Source organism: Lissotriton vulgaris, chromosome 10 (assembly GCF_964263255.1).
Source record: "Lissotriton vulgaris chromosome 10, aLisVul1.2, whole genome shotgun sequence".
Classification (NCBI taxonomy): Eukaryota; Metazoa; Chordata; class Amphibia; order Caudata; family Salamandridae; genus Lissotriton; species Lissotriton vulgaris.
The window spans coordinates 1083484443-1083510068 of NC_141698.1; the positions used below are offsets into that span (position 1 = coordinate 1083484443).

A 25626-nucleotide genomic window follows, 5' to 3' on the forward strand; every position below is an offset into this window, starting at 1 on the left:
GTTCAGGGGTCTGTGTGAGTGATTCAGGGGTATGTGTGGAGTCCATTTCCATGTTCCTTCTCATTGGATCACAAAAAGTGTAAGCTGAGTCAGATAAACTTCGATATTCCAAAGTTTTAATGGGAGCCCGGGTGGTCCTTCCCGCTCTTATGTCAACTCCTCTCAGTGCATCAGACCCTGGGAGCCCGAGAGGTCATATTTTAGTCACCCCCCTGGTGACAAGGATGCCCTTATGCTGCTATGCTTTTTCCCAGGCCTGATTCAAGTGCCTCTGCTGCATGTATGTGCCAGGAGTGCCAGCCTTTAGGTGGTTGGGGGATGGGTTTATCCGCTTGGATTCCAGCTCCGCCTTCGGTCCTGAGAGGCGTGTTTGTGTTCATAGATAAACCTGAACTGGACACAGCATTGAAGCACCACACTCAGAAACTCAGATATTCCTGTTTTTACAGCTTTATTGACAAAACAAGCCACATAACGTATGAATGAACAGTGATTTGAAAAGATACGGACAATGAAAGTATACTGACAAACAAACATGATCACATAAATTAAATATTTTAGAACAGTGCCATTGAAAGTGATTCACAAGAAAAACATCTTCATGAAACATTAAATAGTATAAAAAGTTACGCAATAAATTATGTGTCCCGCTGCAGTGGCATTGCCACGTAGATAGGTTCACCGTGTACATCTTAAAGCATCTTTCTTAGTCTCTGTCCTCTTCACGTTTATAATTCACAGTACGACCTACACTCAGTGCTCCCAAAGGGGGGGGGGGGGGCTACACAGAGTGGAGGGACACAGTCTCTCTGCCCCCATATGCCTTCATCTCTCCCCAATCGATCGTGGTGAGAGACGGGGTACAAACCAAAGCCACTATTGATTTTAAAGACCTGTATCCTTAAGGTAAGTGTCCCCATGAGAGACAAAGGTAAGTCTGAGGACTATCAAGACGCAGACACATCATAGCGGCAAAGTCCGCCCTACAGGCGTGATCGCACAATCAAATACATTTCTTTTATTTCTTTCCATTAGTAAGATTTAGTTCAAGAGACAAACGTTTTAATAAATATTCCAGAACTTTGAGCCACAATATATTTAAAAATAAGGTCACCCTCTCAAGTGCACCTCCTTGGTAACCCCTCCAATCAGAGGGTTCAATACATAAGAGCTGCCGCTCAGCCTGTGGAGCCGACTCTACTCATATTGCAGCCTGTGAGTCCAGCAGGAGAGTCCACAGAATCAGAGTCCTTCATGTACCAAAATAAATAGAATTCATCATTGATGCCTGCATCAGATTTGAACTATAATAAATGATTATAAATAACATTATTATTAGATAAATGCACTATAGGATCAGACATTATAAAATATTTCACATTCTGTACAAAATGTCGGCGTCTGGTACCGCGCATGGATTGGGGAGCCTTCTCCAGAAGACATCGTCAACGACACTGACGGTGATCACCCTGAGAACCAGGAAGGTTGGAGGACATGATCCACTCATGTGAGTAGGATATATTATAAAAATAGACTTTTTTCCATATGTTTACAGAAATTTCAAACACTGTTGCCCCAAGTCACGCAGGTACTGGAAATCCTTTTCCATGAGGCCGTATTATATGGAGACATATATTCCTTTAAATGACAGCCAGGCAATAATGTTCTCATATGGCTATTTCAAAAATGTGAAATTACATTGGCTTCGGTTGAGAATTGAATCTGCTGATGTGGTTATCTGGAAACAGCTGGCTTATCGTTGTTCAATGGTTGTCCACTCATCCTCATGCCAGCGCGTTCTTCACCCGCTCAAATGTCTGCATGACGTGGGCAGTGGGCACGCAGCCCTCCCTAACGATGGTCAGGATGCCTGTGAAGAAAGAAGTACAGTGTCAGCAGATAAAGACCTCTGAGCATCGACCAATGGAGACAAGTGAGCTGGTTGGGAAAGGATGGGTATCACCCTCCTAGGATGTGAAAGGGCTCTCAATCAGCAGCCCTGTCTTCTTCCTTTTTGCAGAGAAGAGACTTTTTATGGGGAGAGGTGGGATTATAACTAGATCTGTGCAAAACTGAAATTACTCTGGAAAAATGTGTGCAATTTTGCATGACTACAGAGACACTGGTTCAAGCACAAAATATCTTGTCAGAGACCGTTTCTGCTAGAACCAATTTCCTGACAATACCTCACATTCATTTTCACAGGAAATGTTTCACGAGATACTGGAAAATCCCATTTCACACAATTCATATAATTTTGCATCATTTTCATGAAATTTTGCAAAACAAATTACTTGATTTTGCACACACCGATTCAAAAGAAGGAGGTGGTAAATTCTCATGCTGCATGATTCTCCAAAAAGGCTGAAAAGCGCCATCTGGAGCATTAAACTACACATTTTAATAGCCCATTAATGCTGAAAACCTTGAATCGTATAGCTGTATATAGCATGTATCCTTTGAGGCCCTCATTCTTTCATTCTTGTGTTTGATTAAAACTCTCTTTGCAGAGGGGCAGACCCATGTCACCAGCTTACAAATCCCAGTCCGGTGACTGGGTATCATGAGACGAATTAGAGTCGGGGGAACAGTAATGGGATAGAATTAAGCACCAGCACTAGACTCACCTTCGTCTATCTTCAGGCAGTTCACCACGGTGGAGCCCACCAACTCGTTGGAGTCCCCATCGCACAGCACTCCCTCCAACTTGTGACTCAAACGCCTGCGCAAAGATGGGGAGAAACACAGACCTCTGTATGAGCTCTTGTAATAGGAATTGACAAAGAACATCTAGCAGCTCTGATCATCAACATGATGAGGACAGCCTACAATGAGCCCAGCAAAGGTAACTGCACCCAAACACATTAAAGGTGGATGACAAATAGGATAATTTAGAGATTGAAAGACTTTTGTGAGTAAACATTAGCTGCACACACTCCAATCCACCAGGTTGGACTGGTCTGTTCATGGAACAGAGAAATAGAATAAATATCCAGAGGATGTCTATCATTAGATGGGGAGTAATAAATAACTTTATACAATTTCATTACCGAGTTATCTAGGAATACATGCACTCTACAATACAGATGTGGTTCAACACTGCAATTTATTACAAACTAAATTACAAAACGATTTATATCAGATACAGTTTACACTCTGCTCTGCTATTGACATGTCAGTCAGAAGACTAATCAATTATCATTATATCCATTCCCTTCCCAACCCCTCCCTGGCTCTAACCTCATCCCCCAGCAAGCAACCAACCCACAGCCAATCCCACACTCTGCTTTCAGCCCCTCTGTCTTGAACGGATACTTACGAGGTGACCATGTCATGGTGGGTGCTGTCACTCTCCCCGCTTGGGTTGGCGGAGGTGATAGCCAGGGGGCCGGTCATGTCCGTAAGGTGTGCACAGATACTATGGTCTGGCACTCGGATCATAATGGAGTCCTTGGTGCCCACAATGTCATATGCCAGTCCGACCCCTGGAAAGAGAGACAACAAAGGCATCTTTTAGCAGCAGATCAGACTTAAGTGAATGAGTGGTCATTGGTTGACTGACTATATTTATACAGAGCACTCCGCACAGAGCTTGCCTCTAGGCTCTGGTGAGAGCGGATCGTAGAGCTGAATTGGTCATGATCAAGACGTTCCTCAGCTGGCTAGACAAGGGCGGGAGACACCAGGACCACTAACCTAGGGATACGAGAGTGGGATGAGATGAAGGGCTGTACGCTAGTCTTCATGGATACATTGGTCATGGTATGAGGAAGTAGAAGCCGGTTGAAAAGAATTGCTGTAGACACCTTGGGGGTGCACTAGAGTAGGGTCCATCAATGCATGGTAATGGCCATGGGGCGGGGTGGATGGAACTGAGATTAAGATCATAGGAGGAAGATGATATGAAAATGTCCCCCCATTAGTGTGGAGTGCATCACCAATGATACAGGGAGGCAAGAACTGAGAGAGAAGCACTTCTGTGGACAATGTGAGAGTTTACAGACTGTGGACAAGTTTTTGGTATGCTAAGAGAGATGAGGGTCTGGACAATCCACATGATTATATGTACCATATTCTATGGATTCAGGAGTCAGTTGAGATGAGGATATGTACACAAGAAGGGGTGCATTGGACTACGGTTTAGTGAACCCGACAGTGGGGGAAGAGCACATAAAGTGATGGATGGAATGCCTGTGAGGTGAGGAGTTCTTGAGAGCATTGTGCTCCAAGAAACATGAGCTAGGTATGCTACAGTCATATCAGATGAGTCTTTATGTGGGAGGTTGAATCATGGTTTGCAAACGGGGTTAAGTAAGATGAGAGTCTGTAGACACCATGATGATGTATGACACTGGGGAGCCCATAAGTACATTAGATCAATAGTTGGGATAGCAAAGCACTTTGAGTATGGAAGTGGAGCAGTAATTGATTCTGAAATATGCCCCACCCAGATCTATTTCACGACTCCACCCCTAAGCCGCAAGTCGCTGGAGAATGAAATCCATACAGAGCTTCCTCTAGGAAGATGGCAGAGATGATACTCACCCAATCTCTTGAGCCACTCTCCTTTCTGAACGATGCAGCTGATGCCCCCGGGGTAGACATTCTCCATGAAGTCCCACAGGAGAGGGCTAAATGGGGGCTTCACGTTCCGCAGCTGGCCGAGGTGGGAGATGCAGATACAGATGGGCTTCTCCAAGGGTCGGTCCTAAAGCAGAGAAGAGAGAAGCAGAGGGGGTGTTTAGACGGATCAGCATGAGGAGAGGGACCGCTCCGCTCCTAAAGCATCATAGCACAAGACCTGGGAAGGGATCATGGGGCAACTGTGACACTTGATCAATGGTACAAATTTCTCCTAGAATGCTACAGTCCCCGGCCTGTAAACAGGACACAGAGTATTGTGACCCAAGCAATAGCTCATTTATACATGATAAGGAGTGGACTAAGCTCTAAAAAAGTCAAACATTAGAGTTAAAGTGCATTCACAGTACCCTTCGCTGAGCCACTGAGAATTAGTGTGTGCTTTGTATTGATCTAAGTGTCTCTAGATGCTGATGACAATAATAGATCACTGGAGTGGACATCATCTACAATATGATAAGGATCAGTGAAATGTTGACCCTTGTATGGAAAGGTAAGGGGCCTCTTTGTTGCTTGTGAATGTGAATCTTGGTTTTCACAATCATTGAAGAGGGTTGTTCTTTCCTGATCTTTGATTAGACACTTGTTTACATTTTTTGAACAACATAACTGGGACAATTCAAGTCATACTTTGCCCACTTTTCCACTGACAACCACAGAAGTGATTTTTGAATGGGCAATTGAGGCCATTTTTGAGACCCTAAATTAATAGTAGGGCCTTCGCAATCTGAGCTTTTTGCAGGGACTTAAGATCCCTATTTAGCTGTTCTCAGCTATCATCTTAAAGTATCTGTAGAGCATATAACTACCAGACCAGCCCACCACTAAAGTCAACCTTAAACCTGGGTGCTACTCCTCCCAGCTCCCTGGGCTTGGAAAGGATGGTGTGCTCTTTAGTCACACAATTGTCTAGCGGCTGGGAGACGGTGCAGTCTTTTCAAGTTTGGAAGCACGATGGCCTTTTGATGAATGTGTGACTAAAGAGGATATTGTCCCCTTCCAGACCAAGGAGCTGGGATCCCCTAAACTAGGGTGTAATGTACTGTAGTATGCTGCTCAGCCTGGACGACTGTGTGTGCGGAATCTTGGCGTGCTTGAGTCACTTGGTGACGGGCTGAGCAGCATAGAGGCTGCCCCTGGTGGGGCTCTTCCTTTCAACTAAAATAAACCTACATGAAAACCACTATGGCTGGACTATTCTTCATATTATTACATGTACCTATATTCAAGTAGGATTCACCTGGGTATTTGGTTACACAAAGTTTTACATTTGGTATATAGGTCAGATCAATAGGGATCCATGGCCCTGAAGCATGCCCAAGACCTGTATAGACTAACTATAGGGGCAGAAACATGTTGGCTTAGGGAGATGATTTGAGCCATTCCTCTCACTTACCATCTCACTGATGTTTTTAGATATATCTGAGGTCCCCAATATTAAAGGTGTTTTACTGGGGTACTCCAATGCATTTTTAAATTATCTGGATCCCGACATCTGTCCACTAGATCTTTATCTATGAACTCCCTCTTTCGTTCAAGTCGACCAGGAGTTCCAGTCCGCCCTGGTGGCACTGCTCTACCAGGGTGGGGAGAGGTTGCGGATGATGAAGCATGGCACAAACTGTGTGAGGCTTCCTCTGCCTAAAGATTGGTCTTTCCACATGATCTGACAGAATTCCTGTGACATCCAAATAAGGCTGGGACTTGAATTCGCAAATAGGAGAAAAAATCTGCCTTTAAATTGAGCTACTATACCTTTTTGGGTTGTAGTATTTCAGTTAGGAAGAACGTATCTTGGTCTTATCTCCCCTTCTCTATTTACATGTTAATATGAATAAAAAGTTTCTCTGGAAAAATTGACGCTTGATAATACCCTGGCCATGCGGGCTCTTAGATGCAACAAAGGGTTAAAACAAAAAAAAGGCAAGAAAGAGATCACCAAGCTAATCACTTGGTTTGACAAAAAGTGTTCATCTACATAGCAATGACAAAGTCAATAGGCTTCACATTTGTACAGTTTAAGGGATCTTACCACTCTGTGTGCCGTGGCGCATGCTTACCTTGATGGTGTAAATCTTCTGGATGGCCTGTGGGTGTTTGCAGGAGGCTGCCAGGGCATACACTGTGTCTGTGGGGACCCCACACACCCCACCATCATCCAGCAGGGCGGCGATGGTCCTGAGACTGCTGGTGCGGCGGGAATCAGGACACACGCAGGAGCTGGACACTTCGACTCTCTCCTTGGGCTTCATTTCCTAAAAGGATGCAGAGAAAAGACAGACTGAAGCAGAGTCTTCCACAGCTCCAATGCAGGATACACACACACCCCTGGAGTACTGTCCCCCGGGTGGGCTCTGCCAGGTACAGACAGTGGGACAGGGCACCGTCCCCGGGTGGGCTCTCTCAGGTACAGACAGTGGGGTGGGCACCATCCCTGGGTGGGTTCTGTCAGAGGCACTGCCAGGTGGGTGGGCACCTCTGCTAAGAATGGAGAAAGTGTGAGTGTAGGCAGCTGCCTCTGGGTGGATTCGGTCAGAGAGAGATGGGTAGTACTATCCTTCGGGTGAGCTCTGTCAGGTACAGACAGTGGAGTAGGGCACCGATTCTGGGTGAGCTCTGTCAGGTAAAGACATTGAGGTGGAGCACCATACCTCAGACGGGCTATGTCAGGTAGAATGAGGGATCATGCGCTGCCCCTCAGGTGGGGTCAGTTAGGTCCTGAGAGTGGTTTGGGGCACTGCCCTTCGGGTGGGCATTTTCAGGGATATAGCAGGGGTGGTACATCCTTGGGTGGAGGGGGACTCTACCATGGCAGTAATTATGTTCATCCTCACTTTACCTTGACTAGAGGGGGTCCCATGGGAATAAGGTTCTTGTTGAAGAGGCAGTTTCCGAGAGATGCCGCTGCCCCGTAGACGCAGATGGAGCTGAAGACGGCCAACACTGCAACTGAAGGAACAAAGAGAGGCAACGTCAGGCAAACTCAACCGAGACTCACATTTAGAACAAAGTACAGAACCCAAACACATATACCATGAGCATGTACATCACTTAAAGCCACAAGTACATCACTGTAAGCCACTAATGCTCGAGAGCATGAAGGCATGAGTTGATACGCAGGCAATGCCTACTTTCAGCTGGGCATGTGATAAGACATTTAGAGTAGCAGCTTTGTCCTACATGGTCACGTGGCCTCATCCTGATTCAATATTCATCTGTTAAACACTGTGGTATTGCAGTAGCTTTCGCCACATCTGAGATGCTCCTGACACCATGCATCACACGATGGGCATTTCAGAGGCAATCATCTGACAGTGAACTTCCTCGTTTTCCTTCAGTCCAGTTTACCTCTGGAGGAACCATTACTGATGCAAGAATGAAGGATATTCTAATGAAGTCACTTGCTTTGTTTATAATAATGACTTTTCTAAGTTTCCAGTTCTGCAGAAACACACAAGAGTCTTGATAATTGAAGTTGGCCTTGGTGAGGGAGTAGAGACTCAAATGAACCCGAGCTGCCTCTGGCCAATGAGAGCCACCCACAGCCCTGGGCACGTCCATTCCTTCGTTGACCACTTACTCTCGAGCGGCAGGGGCAGTCGTTCCAAGGTGAAGAGCAGGAAGCAGGTGACGGCGGCTTCCATCAGCAGGGCCAGCAGGAAGAAGACCACGTTGGCGTAGGCGACTGTGGAATGAGAAGAAGGAGAGGGCTTTAGGGACCAGAAGCAACAGACATCAGAGGCTGGCTGGTGCTGCAGTGACTTTCTTTGCTCATTAAAGGGGGGTGCACCACAAGTGGTGTGCATGGACCACAGAGGGTCATAGGTGGACAGCGGGCATGTGGCCTGTACCATTGTATGGATTCATTCAATCGTACAGATCAGTCCAAACTCACTAAGGTTGTAAGTCCATCCATCTCCTTGGGCGCTGGTCCTTCAGCGAGCAGTGAGGAGATGGACCACCAACAACCGCCTGAGCAGACTTACCCAAAACCATGAGGAAGGCGTTGACGATGAGGAAGGCGACGGCACCAAGGGCGAATTCACCATGACTGGCAATGCCGATATTCAACAAGGGACCTGGGAGGGGGAAAGACAGAAAAGAGGGCGTTAACTCACGGTCAACAGCACATGAATTGGGGCATGTCATCATCTTCCTGCAAAACCAGACTTATGTATGACTTAAACCAATATGAGGCACTTTACAGTACGTATGCATTTGACATCTTATATTTCATGTCACAGTTTTAGATCTTTTATTTATTTCTCTTGTTAACCCCTTCCATGCTGATGACGAACCCCAGCCGTCATGCACTACGGTGCTCGTGTGCTGATAACGGCTGGGGTTCGTCACGGCCCGCCCCTGTTCGTGCTGTTTACAGCACACCAGGGGAATCGCGGCGCATGGAAAGGGTTAAAGTAGAGTATGTTTTGCCACATACATGTATTTATTACTGCACTGTAGTAATATTTCTCTACACCTTTAATAGTCTTAAAATGTTGATGATTTAATAAACATACCCCTATTAATATGTCTAGTGCCAACCATTTTGTAGTAAACATATATTTAGCGTAATATGCTTTCAAAGGCATATTTTGTCTTTGTCTGATGAAAACTCTAAGATATTGTTTGCTCACTTGGTGTGCTCACTATGTGTGTAACTATGGGCCCTGCCCGCATCTCTATGATTTTAATAAAATGACAACCATGTCCTCAAGGACCCTAAAACAGTCAAGACCAGTAGCTTGGTTTGTAAATACCTTTTGATACGTGCATTAGAACAACAAAGAAATATTTACCTGCGAACCGTAGCCAGGTCCAGGTGGCCCACACCACGGCGTAACAGAAGGGCAGGACCGCCCCAAATCTTCGCCCTCTCTGGACCACGATCCTGGAGACGTACAACTGGAAGAGAGCACCTGGGATCAGCACCCAAGGGATTGAGAGGTGGGCTCTGGTGGGGTCACTTAGGCTGCCCTGGATGGCAGACAAGGAGGCCAATCCGTTGCAGAGGAAGAACAGAGCATCAGGGAGCTGGCTGCTGGTGCCCTGGTCCTCAAGGTCTTCTTCTTTGGATCTGCTGGTCGCGCGCCTCAGACCCAGAAGCAATCTTTGGAATGTCGCTGATGACATCACTTGGTTGCCAAGAGGGATCAGAGCTTTATCCGCTATAGAGTTAATGAGGCTGGCGAAGGCGGCATAGAGGGAGATAGCCGTGTAGAGGCTGCAGGCCACCGCGAAGAAGACACGGGAGCCCAGGAGTGGGATCTGTTGGATGGTGGAGACAGTCAGGAGGAGGAAGCCGGCATTTTGAAGCACCTCTAGAAGGTCCCTATTGAAGGACATGACACAGAGGATGCCAGCGGTGACCAGGAAGAACCAACTCCCCACCATGCCCGCTCGGCTCGCGCCCACATCGTCCGTCGAGAGGAAAACGGTCAGGGTGAACTCTTCCCAGGATATCACCAGCCAGAACAGGCTGTGGAGGCCAAACTTGGTGGTGTTGTAGACGTCGTCACGCAGGTAACTGTAGTAGCTCGCGCAGAGCTGGGAGAAGGCATTGATGCTCACCCATATGGCACCAACGTAGAAGGTCTTCATGTACCCAGAGCCGTAAAAGGCAAAGATGAAAGCGGCCACAGCGTCTGCGATGTGTCCCAGGGCCATGGGCTCTGCGTACTTGGAATTCTTCTTCTTCTCCTCCCCGATGCTGCTGGAAGTCTTGCTGTTGGCGGTGCCTAGAAGTAAGACGCTGAACAGCGAATTGCCGAAGCCAGGGAGGACATACCTCTGCGTTAGGCCCTTGAGGAGGAGGGCTGTGGCTCCATAGAACCCTAGCAGCACAATGAGAAGCTCAAAGACTCCGGACACAACTAGCGCCCACTGACCGAAGAGCCCAACGGCCTCGAAGACCAACGTGATGGTGATGGCACCGAAGACGAAGGGCATGATGTAGTTGACAGTGGCCGAGCAGAAGGAGAGGATGAAGGCGGTGACCGTATATGCCACCAGCCCGGCCACGGCACTCTCGGTGACTGGGAGAGGAGAGGCGGCCATGATGGATTGGTCAATGGAATTGTTTGCATCCTGTGTGCTGTTGACGATGGAGGGGTAGGCTCCTAGGACGATGCGGGTGGCCCCGTAGCTGCTCCAGAGGGCGGCGAAGGAGACAAAGGCGGTGCTTCCCAGGTGATCATACTTCCGAAAGCAGAGAAAGCCTGCGACGAGTTGCGTCAGTCCTCCAATCAGGATCAGATGAACTCCTGCAAAGCAGAAATTGAAAGACATTAAATACAATTTTCATTTGCGGTAACGGGATCTCCTGGCATGCAAAGTGAGTGGTTCTTCGTGTGTGCGTTTGTCTGACGCTGTGCCTGTCCGTCTGTGTAGTGTGTGAGTTTCTGCCAGACTTTTTGCATTTCTGTCTATGTCTTTGCATTAATTTGTGTTTGTGCATGAGTATGCACCGTGTGTCTGTATATGTGCCTAGTAGTCTTTCTGTATTTGTCTCTGTGTTCGTCTGAGGTTATATGTGTGTGTGTGTGTGTGTGTGTGTGTGTGTGTGTGTTTGGTACTCTATGTGTGTGTGAGTTGTGTGTGTGTGTGTATTTGGATCTTTGTGTGTACATGGGTGAAAATGTTTGTTTGCACTCTAATGCCCTTAAACCTCATAACCATTGATCACATCCACAGTACACTTTTTAATATTTGAATACTTGTTTAGAGCTTTTTTGTTAATCGTGGACAAAACACACTCCCTGCAAAAGATGGCTTTACAGGAAAAATACCAACACAAACAGTTAACAGCGAACATACACCAGAAGATACAATACATCACGTCCTGATTTTAAAACAATGCAGCCAACTCTAATCCCATCAATGCCAACCCCAATGAGAGAGGATCCGAACCAGGCTTTTAGATGTCTCTTTGAAAGAGAGAGATCTGTGGTGGCCTCAAGCCTGGAGGAAGAGGGATCCAACCAGAGACAGCAGCACCTGAAGGTTCAATGATGACAAACCCAGGGACCCTCAGCCCTGGCGTCTCTCCACCCCTCAGCCCTGTGCTGCCCCCACAGATCCAGATCATTGCAGCCAATCAGGGTGAAGTCCCAGCATGCACTGCTCCATGGGCCTGGCCAATGCTCATGACCACCACAGGAGCTTGAAGATGCGGCCAATGTAGGTCTTTCAAGCACCCCTAGGACTCTGACAGCCGCAAGAAGTGCAGTCGTAGAAGGAAGCTGTGGATTCAGACAACCAACCAGGACTGAGCTTCCAGAATCAACCCCGGAAACAGCCTCAACTTGAACCAAAGTAAGAAGATCCGAGGCGGCTCCCAGGGTCTTGGAGACATTAGCCTGGAGCGGCTTCTTCTTACCACCACCCCGTATGCTCACCTCCCTGGATGCTCGCTCTCCCTCAGGTGCTCACTTTGACCTCCCGGATCTTGCAGTCCTTACCCACCCCTCCCTGGTACTGCAGCCAGACCCATGCTCACCTGCAAGGATGTTCTCCACCCCTTCAGCGTTCACCTTGGTGTGGAACGAAGCGAAGTTCTGTAGCGCCACCAGGAAAGCGCTGATGACGTTGGCGAGGAAGCCCAGGACGGCGGGTTCACTGTAGTACACGGAGGCGAAGCCTTCCATGGTGAGGGCAAACCTGGAGGACCAAGAAGAAAAGGAACAATGAAGAATGGTGAGGGTGGGAGGGGGCAGGAAGTGAGGCAATGAAAGAGGAGGGCAGGAGGCCAGAGCCACAGAAAGAAGGTGAGAGTAGGAATGGGCAGGAAGTGAGATCACTACCATGCAGGAAGTGAGGCAATGAAAGAGGAGGGCAGGAGGCGGGACAGCCACAGAAAGAAGGTGAGAGTAGGAATGGGCAGGAAGTGAGATGACTACCATGCAGGAAGTGAGGTGTGGAGGAAAGCTGGGCTAAGAACTGAAGGTGAAGTGAAGGTGGATCAGGAACTGAGATGGAGGAAGGGCGAGAAGGTAGAAGGGAATGAATTAGGTTTGGAGAAGGTATAGATGGAAGGATGAGATTAGAAAAGGATGTGAGAAAGGAGGGGGGGGGGAGGGTCTGGATACCGCGGAGTGGTGAGAGAGGGCAGAGACAGGAGATGTGCCAAGGAAAGGCAGAGGTGAGATGGATTAAGGACTGGATGTCAGATGAGGGAAAGGTGTTGTAGCCACAACATGAGACAGAGAGTGGTGTGTTGGTAACGAGCTTTATTCAAGATAAACAACAAGACATCAGCGCGCCCGTCGCCCACAGTCAGCCTGTGAGAACTGACAGCTGGCATCCGGCGCTCGGCATAGAACCTTCGGCATTCCAGCATTCCACGGCGGTGCGTGGAGCGGAATGACGTCACAACATACCCCCCTTTCCTCTACACGCAGGTAGGGAATAAAAAGAAAACACTAGGAAGGAAAGGCATGTAAATGTCAGAAGCATAGAACATAACAATAAATCATCCGACAATGAAGTCATGCAAATGCTGAGGGGTTCTCCTGGCCCGTAAGGGTCTCTGATAGGATTGAGCCTTATGGAGATCAGGTGAGTCATCATTTGTGTTAGATGGCCTTTGACTATTGCTCAGGTTATCCCCACCAGGGCCTGGTGCCCTCACTCCTACACCTGTGCGAGCACGGTTGAGCAATTGACTGTCATGAGCCAACATGTACCCAGAACATGAATTCTTGGTAACCACTTTACTAACCACGCTTTTGGGAACATGATCTCGTGAGCAGTACTTTGCTACCCTACGTAGGTTCCACTTCTCACCATTCTCTAACACAACATAGAATGGGTGTGCTTCCTTTACCTGGAAGGGTCCTCGAAATTTGCATAAGCCCCTTACCCAGCGTCCGGAACGGACCTTGACCCAGTCACCAGCAATTATGCTGGACACATTGTTTTCCTTGTCGTGCACTCTACAGGAAGCATGCTCAGGAATGCTCACATCACATCCATTCTCTTTCTTTCCTTCAACCAATTCTCTGATCCACGGAGGCACCAGTTTGGAAGCTGGTTTCCTACCTCGCATGGCGACAAAGGGAATAGCTCCTGTTTTTGCATTCTCTGTTGTGCGATAGGCCCATACCAACTCGCTCAGGGTCTCCTCAATGTCAAGATTATTGGTTATTGCCAAACTTATCGCGCCCTTGATCATGCGATTGGCTCTCTCGACAATCCCATTGGATTGCGGGTTGTACAAAGTCGTGAACGTGTGTTTAATGCCACACTCACCCAGAAATTCTCTCATCTCACCAGAAGTTAGCTGAGTCCCGTTGTCCATAATAAGGACAGCGGGATGACCCTCTTCCTTAAAAATCATACGCAAAACCTTAATGGTAGTTCGCGTGGTTATTTCAGGGAGTAGGTAGACAATGAGCCACCGAGTATGAACATCCATTACCACTAACCCAAATCTTTTGCTGGGGTGAACACCCGGCATAGGCCCAATGAAATCAAGGCATATGCTGTGCCACACTACACCTGGGTCATGGATGGAATTTGGGACAGATTGTGGTCCCACCTTGAGTCGCTTCTCACTTTCGCAGCACTCACTGCACCTCTCTACCCAATCGACCACCTCACCATCCATACCAGGCCACCAAAATTCGTTCCTCAACCGTTTCCTCGTAATGGTTTGGCCCAGATGCCCTTCATGCGCCAAGTCAAAGAGTCTTTTCCTTATGTCAAATGGGGGAATTATTTTGTCTCCACGCACGATGACCTGACCAGCAACGATTGACAATTCGTCAATGACTGCATTAAAAGGTCTAATGCTGATAGGCAAGGTGCTCTCCCTACGTCTACCTTTGGAAATGAGATTCATAACATTCTTTAGTACTTCATCCTTAGACATAGCTTCCACCCACTCTTTCTTACTGACTGCGCCGCTACTCCACTGAACTACATCTTCAACACTGGCGATGGCCCCTTCACTTTCTTTTTTTGATACTCCTGTCCTGTCTACATCCTCCCAATTCAAGGACAGTCGTGACATGCAGTCGGCCTGTACATTGCGCCAACCTGAAATGAACTCAACATCAAAATTGTATTCTTGTAGTCTAGAGGCCAATCTTGCTAGTCTGGCTGACCCCTTTCCTGTTCCACCTGGTGAGAGTATCTTCAACAAAGGTTTATGGTCAGTGCGGAGTTTGAATCTACGCCCCCACACATACATCCTGAAATACTCCACACCCCAAGCGGCTGCTAGGGTCTCCTTTTCTATCACAGAGTAACAGCGCTCAGTGGTAGTCAGAGTACGAGAAGCGAATGCCACTGTTTTTTCATTAGTGCCGTCACACTGCGACAACACAGCTCCTACGCCAGTATCACTTGCATCCACAGTAATGATGGTTTTCCCATCTACATCAAATGGAACCAAAATGCCTGCATTGCATATTTCTTCCTTAATGTCAACAAAACACTTCTTCTGATCATCCCCCCAACAAAACTTGATCCCTTTTCTCATGAGCACTTTTAGGGGTTCAGTCTTACTTGCAAAGTTCTTCACGAACTTGGAATAGTACTCGATTAGCCCAATAAATGATCGTAGCTGGTCTCTGTTGGTGGGGACTGGTGCCAATTTTATAGAAGCTAGCAAGTCTCTCTTTGGTTTTACACCATCTGACGAGATGGAATGCCCCAGATATTCCACCTCGGTTGCCAAAAATGTACATTTTTCCCTGCGTAATGTCAGACCAGATTCTAGGATTCGTGCTAGGGCATCTTTCAGTGCAGAGTTATGGTCACTCACACTCTCACCAAATACCAAAATGTCATCCTGGAAGTAAATTACATTTTTTACACCTTTGAAAATCTCCGTGACCATTCTCTGGAACACGCTCGCAGCCGAACATAACCCAAAGGGCATCCTCGTGAATTGAAATATCCCCTCATTGGTGATGAAGGCTGTGAGGTGTTTTGATGACTCATGCAAGCGTATCTGATGGTAAGCATGACGAAGGTCAAGTTTAGAAAAGTATTTTGCCCCTTTGAGCATCACCATCAGTTCATTTATGTTGGGCAAGGGAAAGGTGTCAGGGATTACATTCTGGTTTAAACTTCTGAGGTCAACACAAAAACGTAATTTACCATCAGCTCGTTGTGAAATAACAACTGGGGAAATCCATGATGAGCACTCAATAGGTTCTATGACCCCATTGGCTAGCATCTCATTCAGCATTTTCTTTACCTCCCCCCTTACCATGATGGGAACCTTTCTCAGTTTGTGTTGCACTGGGACCGCATTACTTTTCATCCTTATCTTATGTACGTATCCCTCCAGATTGCCTAGCTGATCTCTAAAAACACCCTTACCCCCTTCCAGGATGTCTGCCACAGAGAGATCATCTACCACCATGACCTGTTCTACAGCATGTGGGTCAATTTTGATATGGAGGTCAAACTGGTGATACCATCCTAAGATTGGAGGTCCTGATTCTGCTACGTATACCTTACCCCTCACAGATCTTCCTTTAAAAACAATCTCTGTTTCCATGTAACCAAGTATGTCTATCTGCTCACCCTGATACCCACCAGGATTTATATCTTTGGGCATGAGCTTCTTATTAGGCCACTCCACTTTGAAGATTTTTTTTTGTATGATAGTATATAGTGACCCCGAGTCAACCATCAAGTCAACTTTTATATCACCAATGACAAACCCTGCCTTAGGCCTGTGTTTCCTCCTATCATCTAAATTATGAGGTTCAGTAAGAAGAATTTCACCATCCTCCCCACCACCGCATGATGAAGGTTCAACACACAAAATCCTATTGGGCTTGTAAGAGCACTCATATGTAGTAAACTCATCTGATAACATTGCCACCTTTCCCTTGTTGGCATCCCTGCACATTCTTTCAAAGTGACCCCTGCGGCCACACTTTCTGCATTCCTTCCCAATGGCCCAACACTGCTTTGAGTCGGACGTGTGATAAGCACTGCCACACTTCCCACAAACATTGTTCCCGAACCTACTTGGATATGCTCTACCCCTGTAAGCATTCTTCACACCTTTAAACTTAGTAGAGGCAGCTACTTCCCCTTCACAACCCTCTACAACAGATGTTTCACCTTCACAAGACATGTTAACTTTGTTGTCCCTACGGTCCATTTCTTTCATGCAAGAGTCTGATTCCTCTATTATTTTTGCAATGTCAATTGCATCCTTGAGAGAGGGGTCCTTTGCAGCCCATAACCGTTCCTGAGTCTTCCTGCTTCTACACTGAACGATAAGCTGATCTCTTATCATTTCTTCAGTCATAGGGCCAAATTTGCACTTCAAAGAAAGTTCGCGAAGTCTTGTGACAAAGTCATCAATTGACTCTCCAACTCTCTGTGGCTGGGTATAAAATTTGTACCTTCTTAACGCTACGTTTGTATCCTTTGCAAATCTCAATTCTAGCCTTTTTCGTGCCTCCTCATAGACATCCTCAATGGGTTGACCACGTTCATTATTAGCAACAGGTAAATATTTAAATATGTGTTGTCCTTCTTTGCCTAAGTTAGTAAGCAGAATTGCCTTTTTCCTGTTGCTGCTGTAGTCTAGCGCATCCAAGGCTTCCAGATAGTTATCGAACACCTCAATCCACTCATCCCACTCTATGCTTGGATTCCCTGGCTGATTGAGAAAGTGAGGAGGTGTAGACACTGCAGATACGTCAAGGGCACTTACATCCATTTTAACTCAATTGTATACTCCCAGCCGATTCAATTTTCTTACTCCTAGGCACTGTCATATACAAGGTTCTGTCTTTATGCAGATATATTATCACAAAATTATATGGCCAACATATACCACAGTTTACCATGAGGTGGCGCTGTTACCTAAGACTCACTGCACTTTTCTGTTAAATTCGCCAATTACACGTGAATGTAAATTCTAGGCAAAGCGTAGCTTATTCTCCTCACAATTCCTCATTTTTCCTGCCTCGCAAATCTCACAAATTGTGGCTTTCCTTCTTCCCTTTCATAATTTACATATACATCACTTCCTCGCGCTTTCCTGACATGAAGCACGAACTTCTCCTCACATGACAGCCTACAGCTGACTGCTCGTGTTTAAATTAGTTTTTCCCTTCAACTCCCCTTTATCCTTGAAAGCTTCCTTCACGCTTCACAGGACAAGCTTTGTTTATACATTTCACGCGCGCGATGGCAGTGAGCTCAGTGAATGACGACACACGGCAGCCTCCTACATGCTTCACTCCATGGGCTCTGTTCACTGTCTCTCAATATATGTTCTCTCACGCTTGTTTATAATTTTATAATTTCGAGCACGAAGCAATGCCGGTCATTTCAAGAAACAAGTGCTTTCACAGGCATCATTATTCTTTTGATTCACTTTGCTGCTCTTAGTCACTTTCATTCAGTATGACCTAAGGCGCAAACTTCTCCTTTGAACGCCTCACCACTTCCACATTCTCCTCAGCGCTCCGCTTGTCATCACTAACCAGTTGTTGCTCAGATTGTCAGAGAAGTAATCTCTCTTGATCTCCAAACACCGGCACAGATGCTATCTTTTCCTTTACGCTTTTCTGCTCTAATCAGCTGTCACCCCGATTGCCAGAGACGTGACCTCGCTCAGTCTCCTCACACCAGCACAGACGCAATCTCTTACTTTTTCGTCTTCTGCGCTCGTCTTCCTTCTCCGCGTGAAGGCACCCTGTGAAGGTTTACTCACTTCACCTTTCACGCCTCAATATTCGCTGTATGCCCTGCTGCTCGCTGACTGTAGGCCGCCCTCGTCGCCAAGAACATGTTGTAGCCACAACATGAGACAGAGAGTGGTGTGTTGGTAACGAGCTTTATTCAAGATAAACAACAAGACATCAGCGCGCCCGTCGCCCACAGTCAGCCTGTGAGAACTGACAGCTGGCATCCGGCGCTCGGCATAGAACCTTCGGCATTCCAGCATTCCACGGCGGTGCGTGGAGCGGAATGACGTCACAACAAAAGGCTCGAGGTAAAATATACCCCCGCCAGGCCGCGCGTGTCTATGATGGAAGACAAGATGCTGAGCCTGGGAAGAGAAGCCGTGAAGAGGAGGACTTTGGATCTCTGGGTCTGATTGGACGTTTAGAGGCAACTGACAGGAGCAACAGCCAGATACTGGAAGGCTTTATAAGTAAGTGTACCATGTGTTTATTGTGGGAAACATCCTTTACGACACAACTTTTACCACGCAGTGCCTTTACAACTCAGGTTTTTCAACGCAAGTCATTACGACTTGCGCTGGGGGGCGCTCTAGGATAGGTAATAATAGTTTAATTTACTATCCAACACCTTCCCTACTATCCACAGGGACTGGAGTTGGAATAGTAAATTAAACTATTCACTATCCAGCACCACTCAACGCAAGTCGTTGGAACAACTTGCGTTGAAAAACCTGCGTTGTAAAGGCATGCGCGGTAAGAGCATGCGTTGTAACAACGTACATCCGTTTATTGTAGTAAAATAGAAAGGTCTTGTCTGACACCACACCTAAAATGCCAAGAGGTCAAACAATACTGTATGTAAAGTACATATTGTAATTGGTTATTATGTCTTCTGTTCTCTTCCTGCTGCAGGTTTGGTAAAGAGTCAATGGATTCATCGACCGCTTGTCACCAATAGGGCACAATTTTAAATCCACTCAATCTTTCATCCTTCTGAGGTGGATAAAATGACAGTCCTTGTGTTTAATAACAATATAGGGTAGACTGGGCCATCAAATATACATAAACAGAGTATTATAAGCCCCAGAGGAGGTCTGTGCTATAAAGAAGACAAGACCACAGGAAGAGGCTTGAATTGGCCCAGAATGTGTAGTTACTGAGAGTGTGTTATTTTAAATTGTGTCGCGCGAAAAGAGGTCGGTTTTAGCACCGTCCTTTACGCCACCTCTTCTGCAGGACCACGTGTGTTTCTATCGGCATTTCATGCTAGCTTAAGCCCCCCTGAGCTGTTCATGCCAAGCACTGAGGGGGTCTCGAGACGGAATGAGAAACCAGTGTGACGTCACAGCTATACTTGGCAGAAAGTCCTCTTAACCATCAGTTCACGCGGACAGGAGCAGCCCCGGCCAAGGGATGCTGCAGGTTGGGACCAGAGGGGCACAGGCAGTTCCAGCAGGAGGGGGTTGAGGAGTGTTATCCTTTGCTAAGCTGCGAACCATACACTGTGTAATAAAAACTGTATAAAACGCTTAGAAATGGCTGTGATAAGGCAGACAAGCTACATAAAAAAACTATTATGGAAGGATTTTTAACGCCTGCCTCATTAAATGGTGTGCCTTAAAGGTCAAGGATAGAAGCAGAAGGACTTAACCATTTAAGCTTAGCTACATAGGAACAAGAACGTAGCGCCTTGTGCTGGGCCCAGGAACATATACCTTCCAACTTTATGTTGCCCTCCAAAGTTCAGCTATAAGTACAACGAAACATTCACCTAAATTAGCCCAAACCAATTGGTGTTGCCAATGCTTGTTTGTTTCTTTTTTGGACGATAATTCTGTTCCGCATCAGTAGCAAGCATTGGCAAAGCCAAATGGTCAGCTGCCCTTTCAATGACAAGAGCTATTGGCCCTGCATTTCCGTGGAGAAACGGAATCCTCTGAACTTTGCGTTGCAGAAGATGCCGCGCAGAATATACCGACAGACGGAAGTGTTGAAGGGTGGGAGTGCTGTGTGAGACAAGGGACAGACAGACTTCACCTCCGTAGAGACAGAAATCAACAGTAATTTCAAATGAGGATTAGACTGAACCCCCCCCCCCCCCCCCCTCCCCCCCTTCTCCCCTTGCGACGGATTCTGAGTTTTAGACATCCGAACAACTGGTTCCTTAACAACATTTTGGGTAAAATCAGATATTGACTTTTATAGACCTTTTAAAGGGCAGGTCGTAGTCACCCTGTTAACTTGCTGACATCCCACTCACACAAGAAAGCAATCTGGACTGTTCCAGGGAAATTTACGGGTTAATAATGGGGCGAGCTCGCTGGCTTTATCATTTCAAAATGATGTGCAATTATTAGACTTTACCGATTATATTGTTAATAACTGGGCGGGCAGCGCCACCATGGAGTGAACTGTCATACCTAAGTGCCGGTGCTTTATATAAGTCCTGGAGGCGAGCACCGGCAAACACGGGCACAAATTAAGGGCTTGGGTCCATACAGGAAGTTATTACAAAGCAGGTACGGAGTAAGAACAGCAAAATAGCAAATCATTATTACAATTATTTTTAAGATTGTAAATAATGAATATTAAAATAGTAAAGGCTGATTTTTTAATTGAGAATTAATTTATTTAATTGATTCTTACCTATATAAATTGTTTATTCTTTTACCTTTTTGAGATAGATATTGTAAATTAATGTAAATGAATGTACGCACCTTCTGGCAGGACGATGCAGGGACACCAGATGTGCACCCCAAGACTGGGCCAGCAGCTCTCGGTGCCTGTGCGGTCTCTGGAGGGTGAGGTCTCGGGGTGGTGGGTCCTACGGCTCTGCTGCCTCCGGTGGCGGCTCGGATGTCGGCTGTGTCCGATGTCCCTGTCGTGTCGTGTCCCTTCTGTCTTAAGGACCCTTATGGGGACTCTGTCTCTGCTGTGCCCCTGTCGTCTCTTGTAGATGCTCGGATGTCTCTGCTGTGCCCCTGTCGTCTCTGGTGGATGCTCGGGTGTCTCTGCGGTGCCCCAGTCGTCTCTTGTAGATGCTCGGATGTCTCGGCTGTGCCCCAGTCGTCTCTTGTAGATGCTCGGATGTCTCTGCTGTGCCCCTGTCGTCTCTTGTAGATGCTCGGATGTCTCTGCTGTGGCCCTGTCGTCTCTTGTATATGCTCGGATGTCTCTGCTGTGCCCCTGTCGTCTCGTGTAGATGCTCGGATGTCTCTGCTGTGCCCCTGTCGTCTCTTGTAGATGCTCGGATGTCTCTGCTGTGCCCCTGTCGTCTCTTGTAGTTGCTCGGATGTCTCTGCTGTGCCCCAGTCGTCTCTTGTAGATGCTCGGGTGTCTCTGTTGTGCCCCTGTCGTCTCTTGTAGATGCTCGGATGTCTCTGCTGTGCCCCTGTCGTCTCTTGTAGATGCTCGGATGTCTCGGCTGTGCCTCTGCTGTCTCTGGCGGGAGCTTACCTTGGGTCTGTACCAGCAGACACAGGTGTCCCTCTTCCTCACCCTGTGCTCTTGGGCACCTTTTATACACAATCTAAGGACGCGGAGTCACGTACCTGAAGGTGAGCTGGGAATTACCGGATCTCCTCACTCCCCAGCAGGGCACTCTGCCCTCCTCCCGCCCATCAACACCCCACGCCCTGTCCCACGCGACTGGCACCCGGCTCGAGCCTATTTTTAGCATTTCAAAGGCACAGAAAAAAGAGGTTTCTTCCTCCTCAGATAGGAGCGCTTCAGAGGGTGGCACCTGTCACTCATCACACGCACCCCAGTGTCTGCAGTGACGTCAGCACTGACAGTGCAGACCTTCATTGGTGTATGGAGACATAAATGAGAAGAAACACTTGGGAAACCGAGGTCAGAGGTCATCTCCACCCAGGGGTGATTTAAATCACAAGTATTCCATGGTCTCCTGGGATGTTTGCTCCCTGACTCCTGGTGAGGATTAGGCAATGTTCACATTCTCTTGCAACTTCTCACCTCATAAACAGGCATTGGCAATGCCAATTCTGTTACATTGTGTACCTTGGTTTCATTTCAAGCTTTCGGCCGTCCAGTGGGCCAGATAGTGGGCGGGGAATACATGGGTGGGCTCGTGCAGGTGAATCAGTGCACGTGAGTGAGTGTGCGTCTATGGATGAAGGAAAGTATGGACCCCCAAGGGTCACATACATTAGCGAATAAAAAGTGAATAAGTAAAGGAAAGAAAATTGCTTTGGTGGAGGGATACCTGCCCCCCCCCCCCTCCGCATCTGCCCCTCCCCGTTCTCTATCGTCCTTTCTTTCCCTCTTTTCCGCTCACTTTCTCTCTCTCTCTCTCTCTCTCTCTCTCCTCTTTGTATATTTCAAAGCACAGTGTGCCAGTAACATCGGTCAGAACAGGATTAACAGTTTAACACCTGTAACTTCATTTTTCCCATTTTGTTCTAATACAGGCCCTCGATCTATCTAGTCTCCCCCTTTCCTCACTCTGTTTCCTTCAAATTTTAAATATCAGGAGACGAGAAATAGCAGAAATATATTATCTTGATTAAAAAATATCGTGATGCAAAAATATTGTTAAGAATGTCGTTTTTTTAGGTGAGTATTATATTTTTTAAGAATATCATTGGTCGTTTTCACCAGTACAGTTGTAAAAAGCAACACTTTTTAATTATTTTAATGTGTTTTAGTTCATATTCTAATTTAATTTTACTATAGTTTGTAAAATTGCTATGCATATTTTAAAATATAGTTTGTAATTTTAGGCGAATCAGATTCATTTAATTTAATTGTTAGTAGCAGGGCTGGGCTGGCTACCGGGCGTTTTGGCATGCTTCCGAGCTGGGGGCTGATTTCGTTGATGGGGACCTGCGTGTGCGGAACGAAATTCGTTTTGCTTTGTTTATTTCGAAGCACACACAGGTCTCCATCAACGAAATTAGCCCCCACCGCAGTGACATCAGCCCCCAGCTCGGCAGCATGCCAAAACGCCCGTAGCCAGTCCGACCCTTGTTAGTAGTAATTTATAGCGTTGCACTGGGTTGTCAGTAATGTAGGGGGATAGAGTGGGAAGTTAATTAAGTAATTATTAAGTATACAATTAATGAATCATTTCGTAATTAATTGTGTGGTGATTGATATTAATAATATTAATTGTGTAATAGTTATTTATTTTAGTTTAATTTTATGTGCAGGTTGCTAGGTTTGAACAAGAATAGGTTGAGAAGTTAGTTAAGTGATAAATAAATAACAATTCATTGTTGTTTCATTGATTACCAAGTACATCATTTGTACTATTCCTGTTTATTTTAGTTTTCTTTTAGGTGTGGGTTACTAGGTTTATAGGCATGTAGGTGGAAACATAATTAAGTAATAATTAAAAAGAAGTGTATTAATCATTTTTTAAAAATAGTAAATAATTATTAAAATGATTTTTTTTCAGAACACAATTTTAAAATGATTTTTAAAATAGTAATAAATTAAAATTGTACATTATGATTTTTTTAAATTAGGAATTAATTTCAGAATTGATTTTCAATTATTTAAATTGTTTTATAGTTTTTTTTAAATCTTTTTAATAAATATATGTGTGTGTAAATATATTTTGAATGTAAATTAATAAGGTTTCTATTAAGAGTTTAATATTTTTTCAACATTAATACAGTTATTCAACTATGTAATGTGCTTTAAGTGAAGTACTTTCCTTACTGTTGCTTAGACTGTAGTGGGAATAGTAAATTTACCCCACCAAAGTCAAAGGCTTCACCTGCTATTAAATAGACAGGGACAAGAATAGACATTGTAACCCCTCTAAAGTCCAACACTTTCCTTAATGCTTCGTAGACCGGCGTGAGAATATTAAATGTAACTCCTCCAAAGACCAACTCTTTCCCTACTGTTGATTAGACCGGAGAGGGAATAATAAATGTGGGCCGGAATGACTACCAGGCGTTTTGCAATTCCGCCGAGCTGGGTGCTGATTTCACTGCGGTGGGGGCTGATTTCGTTCATGGAGACCTGCAGGTACTTTGAAATAATTAAAGCAAAACGAATTTCGTTCAGTACACGTAGGTCCCCATCAACGAAATTAGCCACCAGCTCAGCAGCATTCCAAAATGCCCGGTAGCCAGTCCGGCCCTGCTCTGAAGTCCAACGCTTTCCCTACTGTTGCTTAGATTGGAGAGGGAATAGTACATTTAACCCCTCTGAAGTCCAACACTTTCCCTGCTGTTGCATAGCCTGGAGTGGGAATATTAAATCTAATCGGTCGGAAGGTCAACTCTTTGCCTGCTGTTGCTCTGTTTGGAGTGGCAATAGTAAATCCATCCATTCCTACATCCAACACTTTCTCTACAGTTGCACTGTTTGGAGTGGAAATAATTAATTTTGCCTCCGAAGTCCAACAGATTCCCTACTGTTGCTTAAACTGGAGTGGGAATCGAATATCTAATATTCCTGACTTCAATACTTTTCCTATTATTGCTCAAATATTTCTTATTTGTTTATTTAAAAAAATGTTATTATTGTTTCACGTTTTTAATTTGTTTAATGTTTTTTTAAATCTTTTTTTCCTTTTTACTATTTTATTTGTTTGGTAATATATTTAATATTTTGTAATTGAATTGATAATAGTTTTTTAAAGTGTTTTATGTTAAAAAAATATATCTATATACGTATATATATATATATATATATATATATATATATATATATATATATATATATATATATATATATATATATATAGATATACACACATAATGAAATGTAAAATCAATATTTTTTAATAATTGTGTTACACTACATTTATAAGCATATATTTATATTAAGTGTTGAGTATTGGTGAAATTTACACAATTTTGTACATTATATTAATGTTGTATACTAAACGATTTAGAATTTACTTCTTTAAACTATGTGTATTTATTGTATTTTTAAAAAACATTTTATTTGGACAATATTAATGTTAAACAATATTTTATTTCTGATATGTTTGTACTTAAACCATCAATATTTTGTGAACTATATTTTTGACACAAAATTCATGTCAAACAATATTCTTTACCTCAATATTGTGTAGTGATCCATCTCTCTTCCTCTTCCTCCTATTCTCTCATTGCCTTCATTTTCTCCTTCTTATCTCTCTTCTTTTTCTCTTCTACTCTCTCCCACTCACTCCACCAGTCACTCTTTATCTCCCTCTCTTAAAACAACCACCTTCTTCCCCTTCAACTCTTTCTTTGCTACTCTCCCAGGCAGACCCTGTCTGACACTCCCTTTGTTTGCGCATTCTCTTCTACTCTCTGTTACACCTGCTCTTTCTCTATCTTCATTTTTG

General features: G+C 45.4%; 1 protein-coding gene across 1 annotated transcript; it reads right to left on the bottom strand.

Annotated features, from left to right (window-relative positions):
- Positions 1 to 1772: 1772 nt before the first annotated feature.
- On the bottom strand, positions 1773 to 21153 carry LOC147689356 (uncharacterized). Its single transcript, XM_086940074.1, has 11 exons — positions 21029 to 21153; positions 12140 to 12300; positions 9441 to 10904; positions 8628 to 8720; positions 8222 to 8326; positions 7481 to 7590; positions 6702 to 6896; positions 4546 to 4708; positions 3320 to 3485; positions 2628 to 2722; positions 1773 to 1870 (listed from the first exon to the last, which is right to left on the bottom strand). The coding sequence occupies exons 2-11, from the start codon at positions 12285 to 12287 to the stop codon at positions 1785 to 1787; spliced, it is 2625 nt and encodes an 874-aa protein (XP_086796200.1). The 5' UTR covers positions 12288 to 12300; positions 21029 to 21153; the 3' UTR covers positions 1773 to 1784.
- Positions 21154 to 25626: the final 4473 nt, after the last annotated feature.

Coding starts and splice junctions, on each gene's coding strand:
- LOC147689356 (XM_086940074.1), bottom strand. CDS start 12,287: ATGGAAGGCTTCGCCTCCGTGTACTACAGTGAACCCGCCGTCCTGGGC. Junction 8,327..8,627: donor CGCCTTCCTCATGGTTTTGG/GTAAGTCTGCTC, acceptor CTCATTCCACAG/TCGCCTACGCCAACGTGGTC. Junction 7,591..8,221: donor ACTGCCCCTGCCGCTCGAGA/GTAAGTGGTCAA, acceptor TTGTTCCTTCAG/TTGCAGTGTTGGCCGTCTTC.